Source organism: Podarcis cretensis (assembly GCF_951804945.1).
Source record: "Podarcis cretensis genome assembly, chromosome: 8".
NCBI lineage: Eukaryota > Metazoa > Chordata > Lepidosauria > Squamata > Lacertidae > Podarcis > Podarcis cretensis.
Genome location: NC_137177.1, coordinates 75,197,454 through 75,221,615, shown reverse-complemented (window position 1 = coordinate 75,221,615; position 24,162 = coordinate 75,197,454). Strand labels below are relative to the sequence as shown.

At 48.7% G+C, this 24,162-nt stretch overlaps 1 protein-coding gene across 5 annotated transcripts in view; it reads left to right on the top strand.

Moving 5' to 3' along the window:
* Nucleotides 1-24,162, top strand: part of AGRN (agrin) — a 244,704-nt gene that overhangs the window by 135,967 nt on the left and 84,575 nt on the right. For all 5 annotated transcript variants that reach the window (XM_079986657.1, XM_079986656.1, XM_079986658.1 and 2 more), the window contains 4 exons: nucleotides 13,077-13,292; nucleotides 16,414-16,638; nucleotides 19,449-19,673; nucleotides 21,103-21,309. In XM_079986657.1, coding sequence (XP_079842783.1) covers nucleotides 13,077-13,292; nucleotides 16,414-16,638; nucleotides 19,449-19,673; nucleotides 21,103-21,309 — 873 coding nt within the window. The remainder of the gene's footprint in view (nucleotides 1-13,076; nucleotides 13,293-16,413; nucleotides 16,639-19,448; nucleotides 19,674-21,102; nucleotides 21,310-24,162) is intronic.

The following is a 24,162-nucleotide window of genomic DNA, read 5'->3' as shown; positions in this document are numbered from 1 at the left end:
ATCAAGACAGCTGTTACACCACAGAAAGTGACTCGGGTTACCTGTTTGAAGGGATGAGCAGTGACATCCATCTCCTCCTCCTCCCCTTGCTCAGCCAGGCCCAGGCAAACATCCTGCCATCGCCATTCCGCACATGTTTGGGGTTGGAACCATCTCACCTTCCTTTGCCAAACATACCTCTCCTCAAATTATTCCCCTTGTTAATTCTTTCCCGCCCACAACCCTCCTGGAAACAGGTCAGTCAGTAGGAAAGGGAAACATGCGGAAATTGGAGGTGCGTCACTGTTAGGGAGGCAAATTAGGAGTAGTAGGCAATCACACGCTTTGTTTCCCCAGCAAGATTGCATGTGCTTACTGACGAGTAAGCCTTAGGGATGTGGATTTTGTTTTGACAAACCTTTGCCCCCTTTCTCTCACTCCCCCCTCTTTTCCTACAGCAACGGGTGGTGGTGGTGGTGAGGGCTGGAAAAGGTCAGCTACACAGCTCCTGCTCTCCGCCCCCCCTGATCTGTGGTCTCCACATGCTAATCCAATCCTTTCCAGGAGTCTCTGCTGTTCTTGAAGGTTTTAGGCTAACACTATAATTGATCTTCTGCAACACGTCTCTTGTTCTTGCTGCCCCCACTCCCCAATACATAGGGTTGCTGCCAGACTCTGGAAAAAAAACAAAACCAGGATTGGGGTTGGAATTTGCAATTGCATTAAGCTGGGGCAGGTTTACTAGAATCAGGAGCTTCCCCTCAAGTCCAGTGCGTGCTTATTCAGCTACAGCCAGACTAGCCAATGTGGTTGTTGTTGGACCACAGTTCAAATCATGACACCACCACCCCCGACTTTTTTTAGCACAATTATCCTTCCAGTGGTTCCAAACCTTTCTTACCAAGTCTTCCACCAGTAATATTGTCCATTCCCAACAATACTTGTTTATCGAGCTGTAATACTACAAAATCCATTATGCAGTGCGACCTACTGTGTGCAAAAGCAAAGAAACATATGGTGAGTGGCCAGAAGCAAAAATGGGTGGAGCCATGGATGCGACTCTAACCTCTGTGCAGTAGGTTACATTGCAGCCACACAAAAGTCGGATTATCTGCAGACCTCCCTCTCTCCATCCAGGCCAGCAAGAGGTGTTATCACATGTTATCACTGGGCAAAAGCACACAAGGAGGATGCAGGGCATCAGTGTTGCCTGAGAAGGGAGTGGCCTGAAGATAAGGGGTGTGGTCTGGGAAAGGAGGTGTGGCCTGAAGAGAAGGGGTTGTGACCCAAGGAGAATTCTGAAGGCCAGATAGTCCTGGAAGGCTGCATCTGGTCCCCAGGTATGAGGGTCCCCCTTCCTGGAGTAAATGGACCAGTGCTCTGACTCCATAGAAGAGCATCGCAAGAAGGAAACAGAGAAACTGGAACAGGTTCAGAAGAGAGCAGCAAAGATGGCTGTGGTATTGAAGGGATGCTTGAAGGAACTGGGTGTGTTTATCCTGGAAAGGAGAAGGACTGATAATCACACTTCAAGTACCTGACGGGCTCTGTTGACACAGATCTGCTGTCAAGTGTGAAGAAAAGCCATAGTCAGTTTTGTATGTATTCAGCAGCCCGGAATCCCTGAAATAGGCTCACTCCCTAAGCGTCAGGAACAGGGATGCTGGCTGGCCTGGCTTTGACTCCCCCTCTCCCTCTCTCTTGAACCCGCTCAGCCTGCTGTGCACAAAGGCATCTTCCCTTGTCTGTGGAGGAATAAAAGATTGCAATGGCACCTTTAGATGAGATTTCATTTCAGACGCAATAATCTAACAAGAATGTTCCCATCCCTTAACAGCCCACCTGCAGTTTGATATTTAATCAGGAATCGGCTGTTGCGTTTATTACAGTGGGAATCCCAAGACCATTTTGCATCGTGCTTCGTATGGAGGATCCCCCGCCACCCCCCACCCTTTCTCATCCAATTTGGGTTCCTCTTTTAGCCAGGCACACTCGAAATAAATGGGACAACCCCCCACGGTGCCTGAATTTAATTTAACTGTGGGTTTAAAAGCGTTGCTCAGTCCGCGCCTTAAAACATTCATCCTTTATTTTTCCTGGTAAGTTTTCCCATTTGATTATTCCTTTCCCTTGCTTTACTAGACTCATTTCTGCCAAGACGCCTGGAATTTGGATTGCATATAAAGGACTCCCATTTCAGCAGTGTGGGGGGAGAGTACCTTCTGACTCAAAACACAGGCCACCATCGCCACCCCCTCTGACTTCCACCTGCAATGATGGAGCCAATTACCTTAAACCTGTTCCATGTTTTTAACATTTCACTGGGCGCATTAAAGCCTTTGTTTCATTTATTCATCCTGGCTTTTTAGAGGTGTCTTGGAAAGAAATCCTTTTCCCCCGCCCCCTGCTGGTGGAACCAAAGCTACGGATTAAGACCCCCTCCTTGCAAACACAGGGCATTCATTTATTTTATTATTTAGTGCGTTTGTGCTTCGTTCTTCAGCCAAAAAGACTCCCACAGTGGCTTACATATAATCAATTGAAAGTTGACAGCTCCTGCCCACAGGCATACAATCCAGAAGACACAACACACAAGGAAAATGGGACAGGAAGGGCAGAGGAAACAAACCTGGGTGCCCATCCTTAAATCCAGATGGATTTGAACGTAATTGTAATGTTGGGGTCATCAACACAATACTCAATCACAATTGGTTCCCCTTAAGATTTGGGTGTAAGGTTTTGGTATGTTGCTGTAAACCTTAGGATCTGCCCCTCACCGTTCCCTACCCACCTTGGGTATGCTTTTACCTCCTGCTTGGATTCTCTGTAGCCCTGTTTTGGCTATAATCCAGTTGGTGCTCACTACCTGAGGTTGCTATTAGAAGGCGTAGTAAAATGTCTTGCTAAATTATGTGGGGCACCTCTTTAGTCAGCTTAAGCTTTTCTTCATCCATTAAGGTAATTGATTAACTAGAAGGAGCAGCAGACAGAGAGAAAATAAGAGAGAGAGTTCAAGACTCCTGCACCCTTTACAGTTGCATCAGAAAACAGGACTGGGGCAGATGCAGCTTGTCACTCCTATATTTTTTTGGGGGGGGGGAGGGGGGAAGTAACCCTAGCCAATTGCTTTCTTTTGCAGAAGTATTGCGGGTACAGTAAACTAGCCTTCCAGTGCATCACATCACCCCCAAGGGCTGCAGTTAAGGAGGGGAAAGGCCGAGGTGAAAAGGGGGTGGCTGCTAGCCCTCCAGCTAAAAATTCAGTTAAATTAATTATTTCTTTTTTTAAAAAAAGCCATTCCCTTTGTTTCTTTCCCTGTGATGCACAAGGAAGTGGATCTTTCTTTGTTTGCTTAGTAGATTGGACCCCGACTGAGTCAGTGAGATATAATGGCCGTTAATAAGCACCTTTTGGGAAGAGCCAGGGACCTCTCTAATAAGAAGAAAAGGCTTCGGAGGGGGCTAAGTGCTCCTTGCCCTTTCTTTGAGAAGACCACCACTTAAGCCCCCCACTCGCCCACCCCAACCTCTTTCTCCTGTGTGTTTTAGGAACAGAAGGTTTAATAACAGATTTCATTCCTGTACTCCTTTGGGGTAGCTGAGCTGCCCACTTTTGATTAATTGACCCTGACAGCTAAAATAATTTGTAGCCTTTAAAAAAAAAAAAGCTTTATTATTATCTCCTACTGTCTCAGTAACAAGTATGAGTAAGCAGCATCTTCATGTACAGCCAGAAGGGTTGGAAGAATGGAGTGGTCCTTCCTCCTTCCCTGACTCCCCGCCCTGTCCTCCTGCCCTTCCATCCCAGCAAACATCCATCTATAGCACAGCTGCGGCAAACCATCCTTTTAATGGGAAAGACCGAAGGAAGCGTTAGCGTAGTGATTGGAATTAACCCAAAGTTTTTGTGGGGGGAGGAATACACCTGGGCCTACCGAGGTGGCTTTCCTTCTGAGCCCACCACAATATATCACTCTTTGTTCAATCAAGGAGCAGCTGGCAAGATAGATGGCTGTTTTTCTCCCCCCCCCCCCCCGCACCCACACTCCTCCCATGGCCGTTGACCCTTTGCTTCCTTTCAGAGATTTGCTCTGATTGTCAACATTCTGTTGCTTGCATCTCACCAGCCGCCTCTCAGTGGCTAGGATGCTCACAAACATTCTGTGGCATCACAGTCGGCCAGCCAATGGTGAGGGGAGGCATGGTGATAGACTGCTTATGGTTTTTTTAAAGCTTTTCTGTTTGTTGGTTTCGATAACTAAGGACAGCCACAAGATTCCTTAGCAGATGCTCAGGAGTTTGGCGATAGGATGTCTGAAAACCTCCTCCATCCTTCAAAGGGTTACGACAATGACAGTGCTTTGGAATTTCTCGACTACAGCCCAGTTCAGACAAGCACAGAATTCCTTGTGCGCTGTTTACTTACAAGATTGTCAGTTCATTCTCTCTGGACAGGGAATCATGCCCTTTCAGATGTTTTCTCTCATGTATTCAGGCACCCAGTTAAGCATGCTGATGTAAGCATGTTCCTGGGTTATATCCCCATCCTTATCACAGCAGTGAGGAGCCAGGAAATAAGCTGATATTCAACAGTACTTGCACTACTCTATAATTTTGTACACCAGGACAGGGAACCAGCAGGCCAGTTTTGGCCTGTCATGGGTTCCAATTCGGATTGAGACACCGGGCTTTGCTAAGCCACGCCCACCTGTCAGGTGATATCGCTCCCATGGGTGGGTTATGTTGCCTGATGGGCAGTTCAGTCCTGCTCTGTCTCCACCCACCACTCCTAGGAGTCAAATTGGACAAGTGGGTGGGATTATTCACCTGTCATTCACCTGTCATCTTTGTGCTGCCCCCTTGTCAAAGTTGGCCTATGGAATGAGAAGAGATGGATGGAGGACACAAAGTGCGTGAATATGCAACTGGCCTGCTGGACAAAGGCAAACACTTGCATTTGTTGCCCTGCTCAAATTTGCCTCTGTCCCCGCTCACCACTGACATTTGGCCCTCAAAAGGTCGCCATGAAGGGCATGTGGCCCTTGGGGTCTACACTGTTTGGCAAGATCTCTCCAGAGTTTGCGCCAGATGTCTTCTATCTGTGGATTGAACCCGGGGCCTTCTGCAGTAACCCCTTGCAGTGTGACTGTTGCGATGGTTCCCCTCAACCCTGCTGCAGCCCTGGCTTGGGGCAGAGATGCTGGAGCAAGGTACGGCTGGAGGGGATAAATAGGGTGCCGGGAGGACTGCGAAGCAACTCAGCCACATGCCATCCACTCCACATTCATATATCTTTCATGGCCTTCCCATCCAGCTGCCTCATCGCACGCTCCCGGCCCTGCCAGGGGAGGCAGAGGCACGAGAGCCTCGCTGAACCTGCACTGAATTATTCACCAGGCCTTGGCCCTGACAGAATGAAATAGGGAAAGGAGGGGAAGTTATCTTGCAACCGAGGGGATGGGCTCAGTCTCAGACCAACATGGGCGACAGAAGCAAAGCAGGGCTCCTGATACAACCTCGGGCTTGGACTTGCCACTGTCTCTTGAGATGCACTCAGACAGGAGTGGGAAAACACAGACCCGGCCCTGCAAACTTCTCTCTCTGGCCCTCCTGAGTCTCCCTAAGCCATCCTCCTTCCCCAAACAACACCCCTCACCCAGCCTTACTCCATGCCTCCTCCATAATGGCTTTTGCATGGCAGGGATGTGCTTTGGGATTGTGACAATGTGTCTCTGTTACCTGGATAGAGCATGGGAAGGTAGGTGTGTGTGTACAGGAATCTCTGGTAGAGCAGAAGATCAATTCCTGGCATCTCCAGGTAGGGCTGGGAATCTTCCCTGTCTGAAACCCTGGAGAGCCACTGCCAACCAGTGTGGACAATGGTGATGATGATAATTTCATTATTTGTACCCCGCCCATCTGACTGGGTTGCCCTCGTCACCCTGGGCAGCTTCCAGCATATAAAAAAAAAATGATAAAACATTAAAGATTAAAAACTTCCCTCTACAGGGCTGCCTTCAGATGTCTTTTAAATATTGTATAATTGCTTATCTCCTTGACATCTGATAGGAGGACGTTCTACATGGTGGGCGCCACTACCAAGAAGGCCCTCTGCCAGATCATGATTGGCATGATGACAGTTTAGTCATGGAGCAACCCAGTCAGATGCGTGGCATAAAAATGAAATAACAATAACAGCTATTGATGACGATGATGATGATTACCAATGAATTCTCAAGCGGGCTTCTTGCTTGCATGGGGCGTGAGTAGAAACCAGTTTAGTGTGCAGAAATAATTTACACACTTTGCCCTGCCCACTTTTGCCTCTGACTCCGCCCACTACTGGCACATTCCTCCCCTGTCCCAAGCTTTCCCATAAGGGAATGTTGGCCTTGGGGTGGGAATAAAAATGTCATCACCTTTTTCTGAATGGGAGAATCCAGGGGGCTGAACTCAGGACCTTCTGCATGCAAAGGAGATGCTTACATCTCTTGCATCTAGAAGGCTTTAATCTGCAGGGATGGCTTCACTAGGGGATACACTGATTAGCAGGTGCTTTCCATGGATTCAGGGAGGGAGTATCTCCCAGATCTACCTGGAGATGCCAGGGGCGGGGTCAAACCCGGGACCTTCTGCATGCCGGGCAGATGCTCTAACCACTGAGCTACAGCTCATTTTTTTCCTTGACCATTGAGCTCCAGCCCCCACAGCTTGGCAAGAGGTGCCTATGTGCCTTCGGACCTTTTCCCAACACGTATGTCTTCTCCCAGTGCCACCGAGACGCTTTGTCTTCTGTGCCTTCCTCGCTCTCTGAGTGACAGCTTGATAATGCACTACAAACTCTTTTAAGACTTCAGCTCCAGGAAGAAGGAGCACAAGGAGGATGGGGAGGAGGGCAGCTGGGGTGCAGAGGGGGGGGGGAGTGGGCTGGTTGGCTGGATGTGAGGGTGGAGAAAGGGAAGGAAATAATCATCAAGTCAATCCCTCTCTAGCTCTGCATTTTTAGACCCCCATTTTGCTTTTCTCGCCTCCCTTTCCCACCCCCTTATCTCACTGTGCGAAAATTGGGGGGGGGGGTTGTTTCCAGAAAAAGACTCTCATATATATATATGTGTGTGTGTGTGTGTGTGTGTGTGTGTGCTGAGAAAGAGACGATCCACAGAGCTTCATAAAAATGATAAATTGCTTTTAGATATTGGGCAGGAGCGAACGAAAGCTTCTTCTTCTTCTTCTTCTTCTTCGTCTTCTTTATTTATTTGACGATATTCGTCTCTTAGCGCTGTGCATTGTTGCTGTGCATATGAGCTTAAACTCTCTCCAGGCAGCTGAAGCCAGGCGCCCAAGTATTGAAGTGTAAATGAACCGCCGGCAAGCGTGCTGTTTTTCTTTTCTTTTTTTTAAAAAAAGCATTCCTCTCCCCTTTTATGATTTCTCTTTTCCCACACATTATCTTGTTTAAATTCATTTATTTTTTATTTATTTCCGTTCTCCCGCTGTTATGTAGGCCAGGCCATTTCCTTAGCTGGGTGCTTTGTCCGTAGAACGCAGCTCTTTGCGTGTGGGTCTGTGATGTCCCTATACAATTATAAATTAAAATATACATATAACTAAATCGGTAACGGGGAGAAATGCATAATAGGTGTGTGTGTGTGTGTGCGTGCGTGCGTGCGTGCGTGCGTGCGTGCATTGTGAAGGTGGAGAGGGCACGAGGGGGGCTGTTCTTAACACAGACAAACATTCCAGGGCATTTATGTGTTTTTGACATTGTTGCCCCAGCTCTCCATCCCCCAGGATCCACAAGGCAATGGTGAAAGAGATTTGTTTGTTATTTATTGTGTTTATATCCCTGTTTCGTCCAAGGAGCCCAAGGGGCATGGCTCTCCCTCTCCCCATTTTATCCTTAAAACAACCCTGTGAAGTCTGTTAGGCCGAGAGAGGCAGTGACTGACGGCAAGGCCACACCCAGTGAGCTTCATGGCCAAGCAGGGGTCTGAACAGTATAATATATATATATATATATATATATATATATATATATATATATATATAATCTGAAACATAGTTAAGCAGCAATATTTTTACAAAGTTAAACAAGCAAACAAGCAAAAATCAATCCTCACAGAAGCAGCAATAAATCAACAGAATTATTGAGGGCAATAATTAATTATGCCAATTCTCCTTCCTTTCTTCCTCTATTGATATCCCACCTTTACTCCAAGGAGCTCAGGATGGCATTCCTACTCTTTCCCAGGTTATCCTGACAACAACCCTGTGAAGTAGGCTGAGAGACAAAGGCTAGCCCATGGGGAGGCAAACTAAGGCCCAGGGGCCGGATGCAGCCCAATCGCCTTCTAAATCCGGCCCACGGATGGCCTGGGAATCAGCGTGTTCTTACATGAGTAGGATGTGTCCTTTTATTTAAAATGCATCTCTGGGTTATTTGTGGGGCCTGCGTGGTGTTTTTACATGAGTAGAATGTGTGCTTTTATTTAAAATCCATATCTGGGTTATTTGTGGGGCATAGGAATTCATTATTATTTTTTCAAAATATAGTCCGGTCCCCCACAAGCTCTGAGGGACAGTGGACCGGGAGCCTGCTGAAAAAGTTTCTGACCCCTGGCTAGCCCAAAAGCTTCATGGCTAAGTAGGAATTTTGCTACAAATAGAGAGGGGAAGGGAAGGGAGAGAGAGGAAGAAGTGATTGTAAAAGGAGCAGCAAGGAGAGATGGAAGTACTTGTCAGCTTGGGGAGGTCAAGGGGGTGAAGATCGGAGGAATGGAGAAAGCTGCTTTATACCCAGTCCATCTCGCCCAATATTGTCTACATAGGCTGGCAGCACCTCTCTGGAACCTTCTGCATGCCAAGCAGAAGGTTCTACCACTGAGTTTTGGCCTTTAACTGTAAGTCAGGTGAGGAAGGAGACAGAAATTACAGCATCACTCTGCTGAACACTTTCCACCTAATGGGTAGACGTCATGAGTGGCAGGACTGTGGGTGTCACGGCGGCACCACCTCTCCATTAAGCCTGCAGCTGCCTGCCAGGGGTTTGGATTGCAGCCTTAGAGCCTGTGGATCAGGAAATCCTGCCTGAATTGGAGAGGCTCAGCACAATTCATCACATCAAGAGCACAAATCATCACAAAATGTGTGATAAAGGGCTGGCTTTTTACATTTGCAAAAAATGTACTATGGCTTTGTACATTTAAAGCACATCTCCCCCTTCCCAAAGAATCATGGGAACTGCAGTTCATCCCCAGAGCTACAACTCCCAGCACCCTTGACAAACTACAGTTCCCAGGATTCTTTGAGAAAGGGAGAAGCGTGATGTAAATGTTCTTTAAATGGGCGGTGTGGACGTAACAGGTGTTTGGAGGGGGCCCTTGTGTCTTTAGGCCACTTCCTGCCTCCCTCCTTCTACCCAGAAGGGCCCACATTCTGCCCTGAGAGGAAAAAGACTGCAGACCTACGGAAGGTGCCAGAGCATCTCCATTTACGCAACGCTTTCCAAAGCGCAATGACTGCAGCTTAAAAAAACAACCTGAAATTTGGTTGTAAGGATGAGTATGTGTGTGCGAGAACAAAGATGCACAGAATCATCTCAGCTAAGAGCAAGTTGCCGAAGGCTGTTGGGGGCCAAATGAGGATTTGCTACCCTGGTGTCCAAGATCTGAAGCTGATACTTTGGATAACGCCTCTCTTTGGAGACGACATGAAAAGTCACACGCTACACACACACACTGTGTGTGTGTGTGTGTGTGTGTGTGTGTGTACACTTCTCAGCTTCCCATACCTGGCATTCCTCCCACCACCACCACCCACCTCCCAAATTAAAAAAGAACAGCCAAACACCTCTCCTTCATTTGCAATTTAGATGGGGAACTGGCTGGTGCTGGCTCCTCTGATTAGCATGCTCGATAGCAAGAATAGTGCATCTCTTATTAGGAAGGCGACCCACCCTCCCGCCACATTCCTAATTGCAATCTGTAATTATTGTGTGTCTATCAAGTTGGTGGTTTTGAGGCTCGAAGCCTTGAAAGTTCCCCTAGAAACTCCATATTTTAAAACAAAAATAATAAAAAAAATCAAACAGAATGTTTTAAAAGAGTTTGAATTTATGCAGCAAATATAACAAAAATGAGATCAAAGCAAGCATACAATGAACAAGCAGATTTAAAAACAGAAGAGCCAAATTATTAAATAATAATAATAATAATAATAATAATAATAATAATAATAAGCTGCTCATCCAACTGGGTTGCCCCAGCCACCTTTGCTCCCAACAAAAAATAGTAAAAGGACAATACAACATCACACTGTGTACTCAGAAATGAAAACAGCAATTCAACAGTTTTGTTTGGAGAACTGCCAGGTATATTGGCTTGAGAGGGCCTCTGCAACCAGGGATTGATTTATGATGTGTCTGTCCTCTCTCTTTTGCCTTGCGGACTTTCAGAAACAAAACAAAGCATGATTTCTTTTTGAAAACAAAAGTGTGTGAGGTACCTGCATCCTCCCAGGGGCCGTGTGCCAGCAGTGGGTGGGGCCAGGTGCAAAAGGAGGCGGGGTTAAGATAAAGAACGTAAAGCAAAGGATGAGATGCACATCTTTGTGCCATCTTCTTCCCAGGCAAGTAAGAGGTGTTCATGGTGGGGGGAGTGGCTTGCCAGGTTCCCAGAAGCATCTGATTGGCCGCTGTGAGAACAGGATGCTGGACTAGGTGGGCCCTTGGCCTGATCCAGAAGGACTCTTATATTCTTAGGACATATTCCAGCCAGGCAAAAACACTCAAGATGGCAAGGCTTGTGAGGGGCTGGGGGGATTCCTGAGGGCCAAACAGAGCAGTCTTAAGGGTCACATTCAGCCATCCCGCCCTGGTCTGAAGTTCTCCCACACTGGGGTGTGCTGTTCACACATACCCACTAACCTTGCTGCTGACTTTTGCTCCCAAATTGTCTGGTAACCTTGCCATCCGTCAGGAGGGAATTTTGCAAAATTCGGCAAAATGTGATGGGAAACCCGGATGTATGGGAACGCAATGGAAAAAGCAGCGAAAACAGCTCAAAAAGCTTAAAGTCACTATTTTCGGGGTAGGTTTTGGTGGTTTTTTTTATAAAAAAGGCTCAACAGTTTTGGGGTCTTTGCAGGTGTCAGGAATTTTACTTTTTGAAATATGGCAACCCTAGGTAACCTGTTCCTCAGATTCTGAAACTCACACCCAAAACAGTCTGGCAACAGGCTCAACCCCTCCCCCTGCACCTCCCCCACACCTCTGTTTTATTTATTTATTGCACTTATATCCCACCATTTCCTCCAGGGAGCTCAAGCTGGCATCCATGGTTCTCTTCCCCCCCGCCCTCATCTCATTCCCACAACAACCCTGAGAAGTAGGTTAGGCTGGGTGGCAGTGACTGACTGGCCCAAGGTCACTGTGGTGAGCGTCATAGCCAAGTGGAGGATTTGCACCCTGGTCTCCCAGGTCCTCGGTATCCCATTCTAGCATCCTGGTTGCTATGCCACTACAGCTCTCTTGCTCGCCAAACACACATTTTATTTGCAAAACTATCTGTGATGAGTAGACTATTTTGATTAATGTTGATTTTATGGCTTTATTGAGTTGAGTCGCTGGACTTTTTTGGGGGCGGGTTGCTAATTGAGTTGTTCATTGATTATTGAGCGGAGGCTTCATGCGTTTGGTTATGTTTATCTTGTCATTATCTGCCTCAGGGTGCAGAGAGAGAAAAAAGCAGGCATCTGTTCCTAAATAGATAAATTTGAGAAAAAGCATGCCAAGGGAACTATCTATCTTTTGAGGAAGTATGCAGAGATAACTATCACCTGGAGTGCTAGGATTTAGTAAGGGGGGGTCCATCTAGCTTGATGCTGCCTCCTCCTTTGGGAAAAGGCCATAGCTCCATGGTAGAGCATCGGCTTTGATGCAGAAGATCCAGATTCAGCCCCCAGCATCTCCAGGTAGGACTGGGAATGTCCCCTTACCTGGAAAATTGAAGGAATGCTACCAGTCAGTGCAGACAGTACTGAGCTAGATGGGCAAGTGGTGGCCAAAGGGTTCCTGGCCTTCCCTCTGGGCATCCTGGCAGCAGGGGAGAGACTCCTGCCTGAAACCCTGGAGAGCCGCTGCCAGTCAGTGTAGACAACACTGAGGTTGGTGGACCAAAGTTCTGATTCAGCATAAGGCAGCTTCCTATGTTCCCGTTTCAGTCCTTTATTGAGAGCCATGAGGACTAGAATCGTCCTTTATTTTCAGAGAAAGGGCTGTGGCTCAGTGGTGGATGTAGCACGGGACAGGGGGATCTGAGGGCGCAGAGTGAGCAGCCTGCCAGTGGCCACCTTCCATGCTGGGGCTTCCCAGCTCATTTTTCTCAGACTCTGGGGGCTCCTGTGATTCCTGCATGGGACCCTTCCAACCCTACAGAGTCCTAGGATTCTGTAGTTCTGGAATCAGTATAAAAGAGCTTCCCACCTTCCTATTAAGGAAAGGGGTGCAGATAAGAGGTAGAGCATCTGTTTTGCATGCAGAAGGTCCCAGGTTCAAGGCTGGGAATGTTCCTTGCCTGAAGCCCTGGGGATGCATTCTGCAGAGCCAAGCCAGAAAGTGCCACACCTTGAAAATCATTTCCTTAATCCCAAATTGCCATTCTTACCACAATTGCTCCTCTTTCTATCACCACCCGAGATCTCACTACATCCTGCTGTGATGTAGCATTCGCACAATGCATATTAACTCACAAAGCCCCTCATTGACTTTAGTTGCTGTGCCCTCACAACAACTCTGTGAGGAAGGCCAGTGTTTCCATTTCACAGATGCTAAAGCTGAGAGTGACTTCAGGAAGTCCGTGCTCTTAAGCTAGTACTGTACCTTGCATGTGAGTTTCTGAGATCCCAGTTCATTGTCTACACAGGCTTATTGGCCATAATTCTTTTCAGTCTTTTCCCCCCATAGGCATAAGGACTAGAAACTTGAGCTGGAAACACACACACTATATTAAAGTTGAGATTGATACTCAGTTTTCCCTCTTCTGACAAACCAACCCTCATTCATTGCTTAATTATCATTTTCTTCTTTGCACTCCCATCCAGTGTGCCGAGGTGTGCTGTGTGGGTTTGGCGCTGTGTGCGAGAGGAGTGCAACGGGCCCCTCCCAGGGACTATGTGTGTGCAAGAAGACCACGTGCCCCTCAGTGGTGGCCCCTGTCTGTGGCTCGGATTATTCTACCTACAGCAACGAATGCGAGCTGGAAAAGGCTCAATGCAACCAACAGCGCCGGATCAAAGTCATCAGCAAAGGGGCATGTGGTGAGTAACTGAGCTGGGCCTTGACTCACTTGGGTCAGGATGAGCCTCCTTGCCTAGCATCTAATTCCCTAGTTCAGGAAGGTTTAGGGTTATGTTTATTAACTGCATACATTGCTTCCTACTGAAGGAAGCACTTTACAAGCAAAGGAAAAAAAGATGCTATAATAAAATTGCAAAAACGTTACTAAAAACGGATTCAACAGTACACTAACCTGTTAAACAGTACAGTGTCCTTTAGCTGGTGTTGCACAAGAGCCCAGGAGAACAAAAATGTATTTGATTGGCACCCAAATGACAGGATTGGTGCCAGGCAGGCCTTCCTGGGGAGAGCATTCTGTAGACAGGGAGCCACTGCAGACCAGACCTGTTCTCTTCTCACCACTCTCCAAACCTCTGGGCATATGTGAACACTGCCACCCTTCTTTAAATCTCACCTCTGTCACTTAACAGGTCGGGTTGCCACATGCCTGGATTTTCCTGGAAATAAATACCCGGAATACTGCAGTCGAAAGCAGTGTCTGGGAGGAAATCGGCTAAATGTCTGGGAAAATCTGGATGTATGGCAATCAATGTCAGCTGTGTCATTTTTTGCCAATTTCCCTTAAAAATAGCTCAACAACTTTGGCAAAAAAAAAAAAAAGCTGACAGAATTTTCACTTTTTGAAATATGGCAACCCTATTAGCAGGAAGTATGTGAGTGTCAGGGATGCGGGTGGCACTGTGGGTTAAACCACAGAGCCTACGACTTGCCGATCAGAAGGTCGGCGGTTCGAATTCCCATGATGGGGTGAGCTCCCGTTGTTCGGTCCCTGCTCCTGCCAACCTAGCAGTTCAAAAGCACGTCAAAGTGCAAGTAGATAAATAGGTACCGCTCCGGCAGGAAGGTAAACGGCGTTTCCATGCGCTGCTCTGGTTAGCCAGAAGTGGCTTAGTCATGCTGGCCACATGACCCGGAAGCTGTACGCCGGCTCCCTCGGCCAATAAAGCGAGATGAGCGCCGCAACCCCAGAGTCGGCCACGACTGGACCTAATGGTCAGGGGTCCCCTTTAGCTTTATGTGAATGTCTGGTGGGGAGGAAACAGGAAGTGGGTTTCTGTGTGCAGATGAAATGGGAAGTGGGTGCCTGGTGGGGTGCAAACAGGAAGTGAGCTTTAGCTGGAAATGGAAAGTAGGGGAAAATTGGAAGCAGACATTAGCTGGGGGCAATCTAGGGAGAATGAGGGTAAGGGAGATCGCCTGATAGCCTGTGGGGATACATGAAAGCTGAGCTGGGGAAGGAGGAGAGGGAAAGTTGGGGGCACTTTCTCCCTGAGTCCTGAGTAGAATCCCTCGGCCAAAATTCCTGCTCCCCTTCTTGCCGCCACCCCAGCCTTCTCAATGACAAACAGGCCTGCTTCCTTATGCCTCGGGTCTACCTGCGACAGAAGCACTTTGTGCATGCACGCAGAATCTGATGTCCCTAAGTGTGGCTTGTGCCCCAGAGCAGCTTATTTCCTGGAGAGGCCCGGCCGTAAGTGAAGCTAATGGACCCTCCTTGGTAACATGGCACGCACCAGCTGCTAGCGAAGAATTGTGCAAATGAACACCTCCCCCCCACCCCCCAGCCTGCATGTCTCCAAGTAAATTAAGTTGACCTTCCCTCCCTCCATTCTCAGTGCCCTCCCCTGATGAGGATCCCTCTCAGCTCTCTCGATAAATCTGAGCTTCTCGCCTCCCGCTGGGGGCTCTCCTGGAAGCAGGGAAGGGAGGACGATGCGAGTGCCAGAGTGATTTATTTAAAATAATAATGGGGGATTGGGAAAGGAGGAGGGAGGGAAGAGAGTGACAAATGAAAAGGGGTGTGTGTGTAAATAAATAATTAAATAAATGAGGCTGTAGCCGGGGCCTATAAATAACATTTGGCCCATCCCGGTCAAATGTAGAGCAGCTTCTTGATGTCTCTTTCCTTCCCTCATTACATTTTGCTCATGGTGCGTTAAGAGATGTCCTGTGGCTGGCACAGTTTGGGGTTTCTTTGGCTTCTGACCACTTCCCCCCCCCATGGGAATGCCGCCTTCAGAAAGACTGCCCAAAAGAGAATGTGGTCTGTAGAAGGTTCCCTGTTCCTGGCCTAGCTCATATAATATAACAAGACTACCGCAAACTCCTTCAAGTCTTTTATCCTCTCCATTTCCTTTTAGTATCAGTCATTTCATATCCCTTACTTCCTGCAAATAACGTTGTACTCAGAGCCATCCATGTAAGAGACAATTTAAGCACGGGAGCACAATAGCCGTAACGAATCAAAGTACGCTACCGTATACCTCTGAGAACTCAACAATTACTGCTCAATTTAAAACATTGAAAGTTTAAATGACCATTAAGCATGCTAAGAGGTTACTTTACAATATGCAGTGCCAATCATGTCAACATTATACCCACATAGAGGCCCCGTCTGCACATTTAAAGCAGTATCATGCCACTTTAAACAGCCATGGCTCTCCCCCCCCCCCCCGAGACTCCTGGGATCTGTAGTTTTTTAAGGGTGCCGAGATTTATTAGGTGATGGCCCCATTCCCCTCACAGAACTACAATTCCTAGAATGGCTTGACGATCCCTCTTCCCAGCGAACTCTGGGAACTATAGTTCTGTAAGGTCTGTTTCCCACCATTTGGTGGGGATTCCCACCAAACATTATCATTTATTATTTCAGCAATAACCACATCCATCTCTAAGCAGTGTACAAAAACCCCCAATGCAATAAGACTAAAAAATGAAATATAACTATAAAATGAGAATTCAGTTTAAAAGCCTTTGGGGGGGGGGAGTCTTCAATAACTGTTGGAAGTTCAACAGGGAGATGAGGCCTCTCTGGCTTCAGCTGGAAGGGGGTTCCATAAAATTGGACCCCCAATACTGAACCCACAGGAAACCACTAAGACCTTAGTGATCTGGCAAGGATATAAGGGATCAAGTGGTCCCTGAGATATCCTGGACCCAAGTTGTTAAGCGCCATTCCTAAGCAACATCTCCCCCACCATGCACACTTGCCAAACATTGCAACTCCCATCAGTTCCCTTGTTCAGTCATGCTTTTGCAAGCTCATCAGTCCAGGCCCTGCGCCTCCTCTTCTTTCCCCAGGTTCGAAGGACCCCTGCGCAGAGGTGACCTGCAGCTTTGGAAGCACCTGTGCCCGCTCCACGGATGGGCTGTCGGCTAAGTGCATCTGCCCGTCTTCATGCAGCGGTGTGCCTGAGAACGTGGTGTGCGGCAGCGACGGCAAGGACTACCGCAGTGAGTGCCACCTCAACAGGCACGCCTGCGACAAGCAAGAGAACCTTTTCAAGAAGTTTGACGGGCCTTGTGGTGAGTTTTCTGGGGCTTCCGGCTGCCTCGCTGTTCTCTCTTTGGCCCTCCAGATGTTGCTGGGCTGCCACACCCATCTTCCCTCAGGCTGCTGCTCCCATCTTCCCTCAGTGCTGGCTGAGGCTAATGCGAGTTCCCCACCTGTGTTTCAGTGTCTTAATAAAAGCCAGAGCAGCCACTCATGCAGAGACACAGCAGAGAACCTCCTTTCTAAATGGTGCTCCCATCTCCCTGGCACCTTTAATCCAGGGATGGGGAAACTATGGGCCTTCCAGTGTCGTTGGATTATGACTCCCAGCATCCCTGACCATTGGCCGTGCAGGCTGGGGCTGATGGGAGTTGGAGTCCAGCAAACATGCAGTGAGCAACTGCTTGCCCACCTTTGCTTTAGAGCTGTGTTTTCCAAACTTGGGTCTCCAGCTGTTTCTGGACTACAATTCCCATCATCCCTGACTACTGGTCCTGCTAGCTAGGGATGATGGGAGTCGTAGTCCAAAAAAACAGCTGGAGGCCCAAGTTTGGGAAACACCTTCCCACAACCTTGGTTCCCTAGATGGTTTTGGACTACATCTCCCATCATCTCCATACCATCTGGGGGTGGTAGGAGTTGCAGTCCAACAATACCTGGGGACTCAAAAGTTTGGGAAAGGCTGTCTTAGTATGAAAGTACTGTGAGGCTGTGCATCGTTAAAAGCTAAAACAAAAATGCTCTGTACATTCTCAAGGGAATTGTTTTCTTCTTTCTTTTTCCCCACTCGGGTAAAACGGCCTCTTGCCCAAGTACCCACCAAAATTTGTAACCAGCTTCAGTCATGCTCTGCTGTGTGTTTTTGAGGTTAAAGAGTCCTCTCTCTCCCAACCCAATATATACATGTGTGGCTCTTCTAGTCTCCATGGTGATGTGTTAATCCTCCATCCTCCCTTTTGGGTTTCTCTTTCTCTCGGGAGGGGCAGGATAGGAATGTAGATATTTCAGAGTTCGGATTTTATTTTATTTTTCAGAACTTGTGGGTTATCTTTGTTAGGAAATAATGCCCTTTTGTGCATATGTGTTGAATCAAGTTGGTTCCTCCCAGGTATTAGCTGGGCGCTGAAAATGCCCCTGTGGAGAGACAGAGAAGGAGGATTAGCCAATAAGTAGTCCTGTATCTTCGGTGTTTCTATAAAAGTGCCCAAGGGGTGAATGGAAGGCGATTTCAATAAACCCAGATTAGGTGGGAGGGAGCTGGAAGGCCAATGATCTCCACCTGTGCTCAGATACCTGGGGTGTGTGTGATGGCTGCTCGTGCACATTGGTTCTGCACATCCCCTTTTGACGTGGCCCTTGTCCCGACCACCTAGAAAGTCTGTCTTTTCTAAGTGGTCAGTATCCTTCTGGGACCCTTGACTCACCTTTCTTGCACCCTGCAATAAGTCTGTAGGTGTGAACTCTTGCAAGGCTCTCTAGCCTCCAGCAAGTGGGTAGATTTCCATGGAGAATCATGGAGATCTATCAGGTAGCCATTTTCTGAAATTGTGTGTGTGATGCTGTCAGAGCTGCCCGAGGTCCCAGCTCACAAAGGACCAACGCCAGTTCGTTGTTATATACAAAAGTCTTTATTGAAGTTCAGTTTCGATTTCAAAGCCGCGGCGCGCAGCTCTACGTCTCAAACTCTAGACTGCTGAAGCTCTGTCTGAATCTCCTCCCCCCAGACACCAGTTTAAGACTCTAGCCTTGCTCCACCTCTTCCTTTGCTCTTTCCTCCTCTGGGTCCGCCTGTCCGCTGGGGTCTTGCCCTTTCTAGACTCTTCTGACGCTGAGTCCCCTGAGTCTTCCCCCTGCCTCCGGCGGGCTTTAGGACCTGGTTCCCAATCCGGGTTTTCTGCTGTCCCGTGCGCCTGTATATTCGAACTTGGCGCGCGCGCCCAGCCGGCAACCTTCCTCCTGACCGTTACACTGCTCCTGTCACTGCTTCCCCCTTCGGGGAGGCTAGCTGGACCTGACTTCCCCTCCGTTCCCTCACTCTCCGATAGAGGCGTGGTCAGTCCTGACTCATCTTCTCTCCCTGCTGGAGGAGACGCTGGCCCTGATACGTGGGACTCTTCCCCCCCACTACGCTCTGGTGGGGGAGCTGGTCCTGATCTCCCGCTGCTGCTTTGGGAGTCCCCGCTGGCCCCTTGCTTCTGGTGCATCCCCCCTGGGACCCCCCTTGCCCTGGCCCTCGGCGCCCCCCTCTGGGAATCTTCTGATTCGCTGGAGAAGCTCATGGAATCTCTCGTGCCACTGTCATACTCCCCTACGCTGCCCTCAGATTCTTCCCCTTCGCTCTCCATTTCCTCTCTCCCCTGTGCCTCTGCTCCTGAGCCCCTGACAGATGCGGTGTTGTGAGTTATGCCCATCCTATCATGGCTTCCCCCACCCAAAGAATCATGGGCACCATCACTTTTCAAGGGTGCTGAGATTAGGAACCCCCCCCCCCCAATTCCCATTGCAGAGCTACAGTTCTGAGTGGTGTAACAGTCATCCCCTTTTCCCAGGGAACTCTGGGAATTGTAGCTCTGGAAAGGGGAATAGAGCACCATCCATCCACCAGCACTTGTGCCAGGGAAAGACCCCCATCCTGAGACCCTAGAGAACTGCTTTCACTTCTACAGTGTTGGACTAGATAAATCAAAGGCAACTTCTGTGGAGAAACTATATCTGCAGTGTTGAGTCCATAGCTCAGTGCTAGACAAGCAGTGTTACACACCGAAAGTCCCAGATTCAGTTCCTGGGATGGCTGCAAGCTTTTTCCATACGCTCACATCATTCCTCACCTACTTTTTCCCAGACCCTTGCAAGAGCACCCACAACGACATGAACAGAGTTTGCCGGGTCAACCCTCGCACTCGGCGTGCTGAGCTCCTGCTCCGGCCTGAGAGCTGCCCGCTGAAGCGGGATCCAGTGTGTAGCGATGAGGGGGTAACCTATGACAACGACTGTGTCATGCTGAGGTCGGGTGCCATTCGGGGGATCGAGATCCAGAAAGTGCGGTCAGGACAGTGCCTGCTTCAGGGTAAGAGAGTCTAAATTCCAAGTTGTTACAAGTTGACGTGAAGGGTGTCTGAAACAAAAACCTCTAGGGACAGATTTCCGCAGTTGGAGGAGGGTGGCCAGCACTGGAAAGGCCCTGTCCTTAGAATGAATCGCGATAGGTTTCATTTACATTTCCCCATACAAAAGTATTGGGACTGTTTTCTTCTAGAGGAGAAAAGCAAGTCCTGTAGGCAGTGAGGAGGAGTATGGTTGAAGGGGCAAAACAAATCAACAGAATCAGAACCCTATTGCTTCTGACGTGACTTGTCGGCATGCATGCTCTGTGGAGGATGGTGGAGAATGCTCAAAGCACCCAACCATCAACCATTTTCACTGGTCAGAATGCATATTCTCCACTTGGAGACTTTGCACATTCACAGGCCAATGTGTACAATACACCACAAAATGTGACTTAGAGATTTTGCTCACCAACCAGCGTCTGCTGTACTCCATTCACCATTTTAATATGCACATCTTTCTCCACAATGGCTTGAGATCTGTGCAGGGGCTGGTTCTTAGGCACCTTCTCCTTTCAACTGCCATTGATCCAGGCATGTGTGCATGTGTGTGTATATGTATATGTATATGTATACACACACACGCGCGCGCAGCCTAGCCACAGTGGTCAATACATTGGTAACCCTCGGGACTCGATTACCATAATGCACTGTATGTCAGGCTGCCCTTGTCTCTGGCCAGGAAGATGCAATTAGTGTAGAATGTGGTGGTCAGATAGTTTACTGGCAGCATGTCACTTGGCTGCTGAGAGGGCTGCAGTGGTTGCCAATTTGCTGCTGGACCAGGTTCGAAATTCCTGTGTTAATTCACAAAGACTTAAAAATCTTGGAACCAGAGTACCTTCAGGACCACCTAATTCCTTACGCTCTACCGCAATAGCTGAGGCAACCATTGGCAGTCCCACGCATGCCCCTGAGGGTCAGCTGGCTTTTATCGGGGGCCGGGGCTTTAGTGCCACCAGAGGTTCTGCAGGAGCTTCCTGTGAAAACCATATTATTCAAGACGGGCCTTTCAAACCTGAGACGCTTTGCCATTTGCTCTTACTGACATGTTTGATGTTTCTGTTGCATTTTTAGCCTGTACACCTCCTTGTGATATTTTGCACAGAAGTGTGGTTTATAAATATTCAAATAAATAAAATATATTGTAGCACGAGAGAGCTCTCAGTTTGCAAAATGCCTACCATTTATTCATCCTGGGCCCCAGGATTTACTCTGTCACAGAATCATAGAGTTGGAAGGAACACAAGAGCCCATCTAGCCCAGCCCTCTTCAATAGTCAATAACAGAAGGGACAGATTGGACGTGCCTCTTAATTTAAAGTGGCTACTGACCCACCCTCCAGTGCTGCTCCCGAATTTCACTGCTTTCTGCTGCCTGGTTCTTTTCCAGACAAGTGCAAGGATGAGTGTCGCTTTAACGGTGTGTGCCTGAACCGCCGGGGGGCTGCCCGCTGCTCGTGCGAGCGTATCGCTTGTGATGGCTCCTACCGGCCTCTCTGTGGCAGGGACAGCCGGACCTACGCCAACGACTGCGAGCGGCAGAAAGCTGAGTGCCAGCAAAGAGCCGCCATCCCGGTCAAGCACCAGGGCCCTTGTGGTAAGTGGTGCGAAACTGCTGGGGGCGACAGCTTCTCCCTGTCTCCCTAGCTGTTGAGAGTGGAAGAGGCCCAAGCCCTTCTCTCTCCCTGTATCATCCGTTTGATGAGTCCCCGCGAACCCAATTTTCAAAGGTAAGTCGCTGCTCGTTTTGCCATTTTAATGGGCCACTGGTGGCAGGTCTGATCTGCCGCCTCATCTCCTCTGAAGTGGTTGTGGTCCTGCGCCTGCTCTGTTTCTTCTGGCTAAGGTTGTCTTGGGATTTTGCCTTCCGGTCATCTCCCTCCTTTGCTCGCTCCCTCTCTGTAATGGGGAATGTTTGAATAACGGTGTCTGGAGTGTTCAGTCCATGTCTCCCTCCCACCCAGCCTTCCTCCCTTCCATCTGTCTGTCCATCCGTTTGTGACGTCCACCCGCCAACTCGCTCTGCCTGCCATGCCATTCAGAAGCAGCTCCCATTGCTGTCCTTTTGCACCACAGGTGATTCCTTTCCCCCCAGGTAACGCCACTTCGGGGCAGCTCCCGCGATGCTCTCCGCACCTTTTGCCTTCTCCCCATCTCCATTCTGCCCTACAAACCTTTCTCAGTTTACAGGTGTGATCTGTAGGCCATGCTTCTCGCCTTCGTCTTTTCTTGTCTGTCTCAAATCTGTTGAGAGGGAGAGAGCCCGATACACGTGAAACAGGTATTGATTTCCCTAGAGTAGACTTGCAGTTCTGAAGTGAGCAGGCCCAACAGAGCCCCTTGGGGGAGGGAGCGCCAAAGTTGTGAGGCCACCACTGAGAAGAGCCCGTTGTCCCAGCTGCCCAACAGGATTGACTTAAGGGATTGACTCACTTCCCCGCCACAGGGGCAGGGAAGAGCTGGTGGGAACTTCAGTTTAGACAAAGCCTAGCAAGGAGAAGGTGCAGGCAAGGAACTTGATGGGAGGAAAGTCCACAGGGTGAGGAGGCCTCAGACTATATCCAACAAGGAACTGCTGGAGTGTACTCCGTGAGGGACTGATATTTGATGTAACACACTGTCCCCCAGAAACAGGGGCAAACTGAACAATCCAGCAGTTGTGGCTGTTTGTGAGCACATAATTCTGTGTATGTCCCTTTGGAAAGGAGTGGGGAGAGTATCCACCTGTATCTTCAGCATCATTTTCAGACCTCACAGTTTCCTCCTCCTAGGAAGGGGAGAGAGCTGAGGACTGGGAAGTCTGTCTCTTCACACTCACACACACACACACCCAAAAAACCCACCCCGTGGGAGTCATGATGTTGTTAGCAAAGCCCAGGGATTCATTTTGAAAGTGCGCTAGGCAAAGCCAATCAAAGGCAAATGGAACGCAACTACCTTTGAAGCCAAAGGCCCCCGAAGCCTGAAATCGCGGCACAGAGCTTGGCAGAGCTTCAAGGTTTGCTCCTGGCTTTTATCCGTACCTGGCAGAGGAGGCCAAAGGCTCTTCAGGGGCACAGAGAGCGCCTGACTCAGCTGTTCCTTGCTAGATCCAGGACAGGAAACGCTTGGAGGCATTTCTGTGTTCTCTTCCCCCACCTAACCCGCCTTGTTTTAGATTTTTAGAGGGCAGGCTGTTCTCGTGTGTCCTGGGTGGCCTTCTGCCCCTTCTCCTCTCTCCAGGGCATTGTACTCTGCCAACCCCAGTGGACACAACATGATCCCCCCCATCAAACAGCTAGGGAATAAATGAAACCTTTCCTGGGATATGCCATCAGCCAGGACTTGAGAGATGCTTCCCTCCCCAAGGCAGCTGCGCTTGACAGTTGGCCTCTAACCAGCAAGGCATGCCCTCTGTCATGCAAAGTGAGCCTCCTCCTCCCATTTGATGCGGACCCTCTGGAGATAGAGAGGCTTTATATATATATATTGCTCACAAGTCACGGGTCCCAAGTCCAGCTGAAGGTAATGTTCTGCTTGTGCTGCTCACAGCGAGGCTTGGAGGCAAAGCACACGCATTGCATGCAGGCTGTCCCAGGTTGACTCACCAGCTAATAAGGAGGCAGGGACCCTGTAGGGCAGCTGCCATTCAGAGTAGGTGGCGCTAAACAAAGATGGGCAGACGTTCTGACTCTGTATGAGGCAGTGTCATGTGTTTAGCAGGATGCAGATTTCTCCTTGTTGTTGTTATTAACTGGATGATTAAAAAGTGGGATTTTAACAGGACCCAGGGTGAATTTTCCAGGACAACAATACTTGGGAGCAGTTTAGACTACAGTGACACCCACCCACACCCTACGCCATACACACACACATGTTCAGCCCACATTCCCAACTGCAGATGAGAACGTTCACAAACCGGAACACTCAGTTCTGGCTTTGCAGCGTTCAGGAGCCAAAACGTTTGACTTGCAAGGTGTTTGGGATCCAAGGTACGACTGTACTTTGCAGCATTTAATAAAAAGAAGAAGATAAGCTGCCATTCTTTATCATGTGAAAATGCCAACTTTTGATTACTTTTGTTTTCCCCATCCTACTATTTTAACATGCTAAAACACTCTTGCAATTGAAGCTCTGCCTTAGAGCTTAATTCCCCACCCACCCCGCTTTCCACTCAGAACTGTCCCCACTTCCACGATGATAAGTTCACCTTTCCACGATGATAAGTTCACAAAACCTTTAGCTGATTGGACTGCCAATGAAAGTTTGCAACTTGCCGGAGTTACCTCTTGTCGATTAGTCCCATCCCTGGGTCTTGGGTGCTGGGCTCTTCATTGTAAGAGGAGGGGAGGAATTAAACAGGGTATGTCTGAAGGGGGCAGAAGAGGGAGGTTGTCCATAGCTTTGTCTGTCTTCTCCCTCCCTCCTGCTCTCTCTCTCTTCTTTCTTTCTTTCTTTCTTTCTTTCTTTC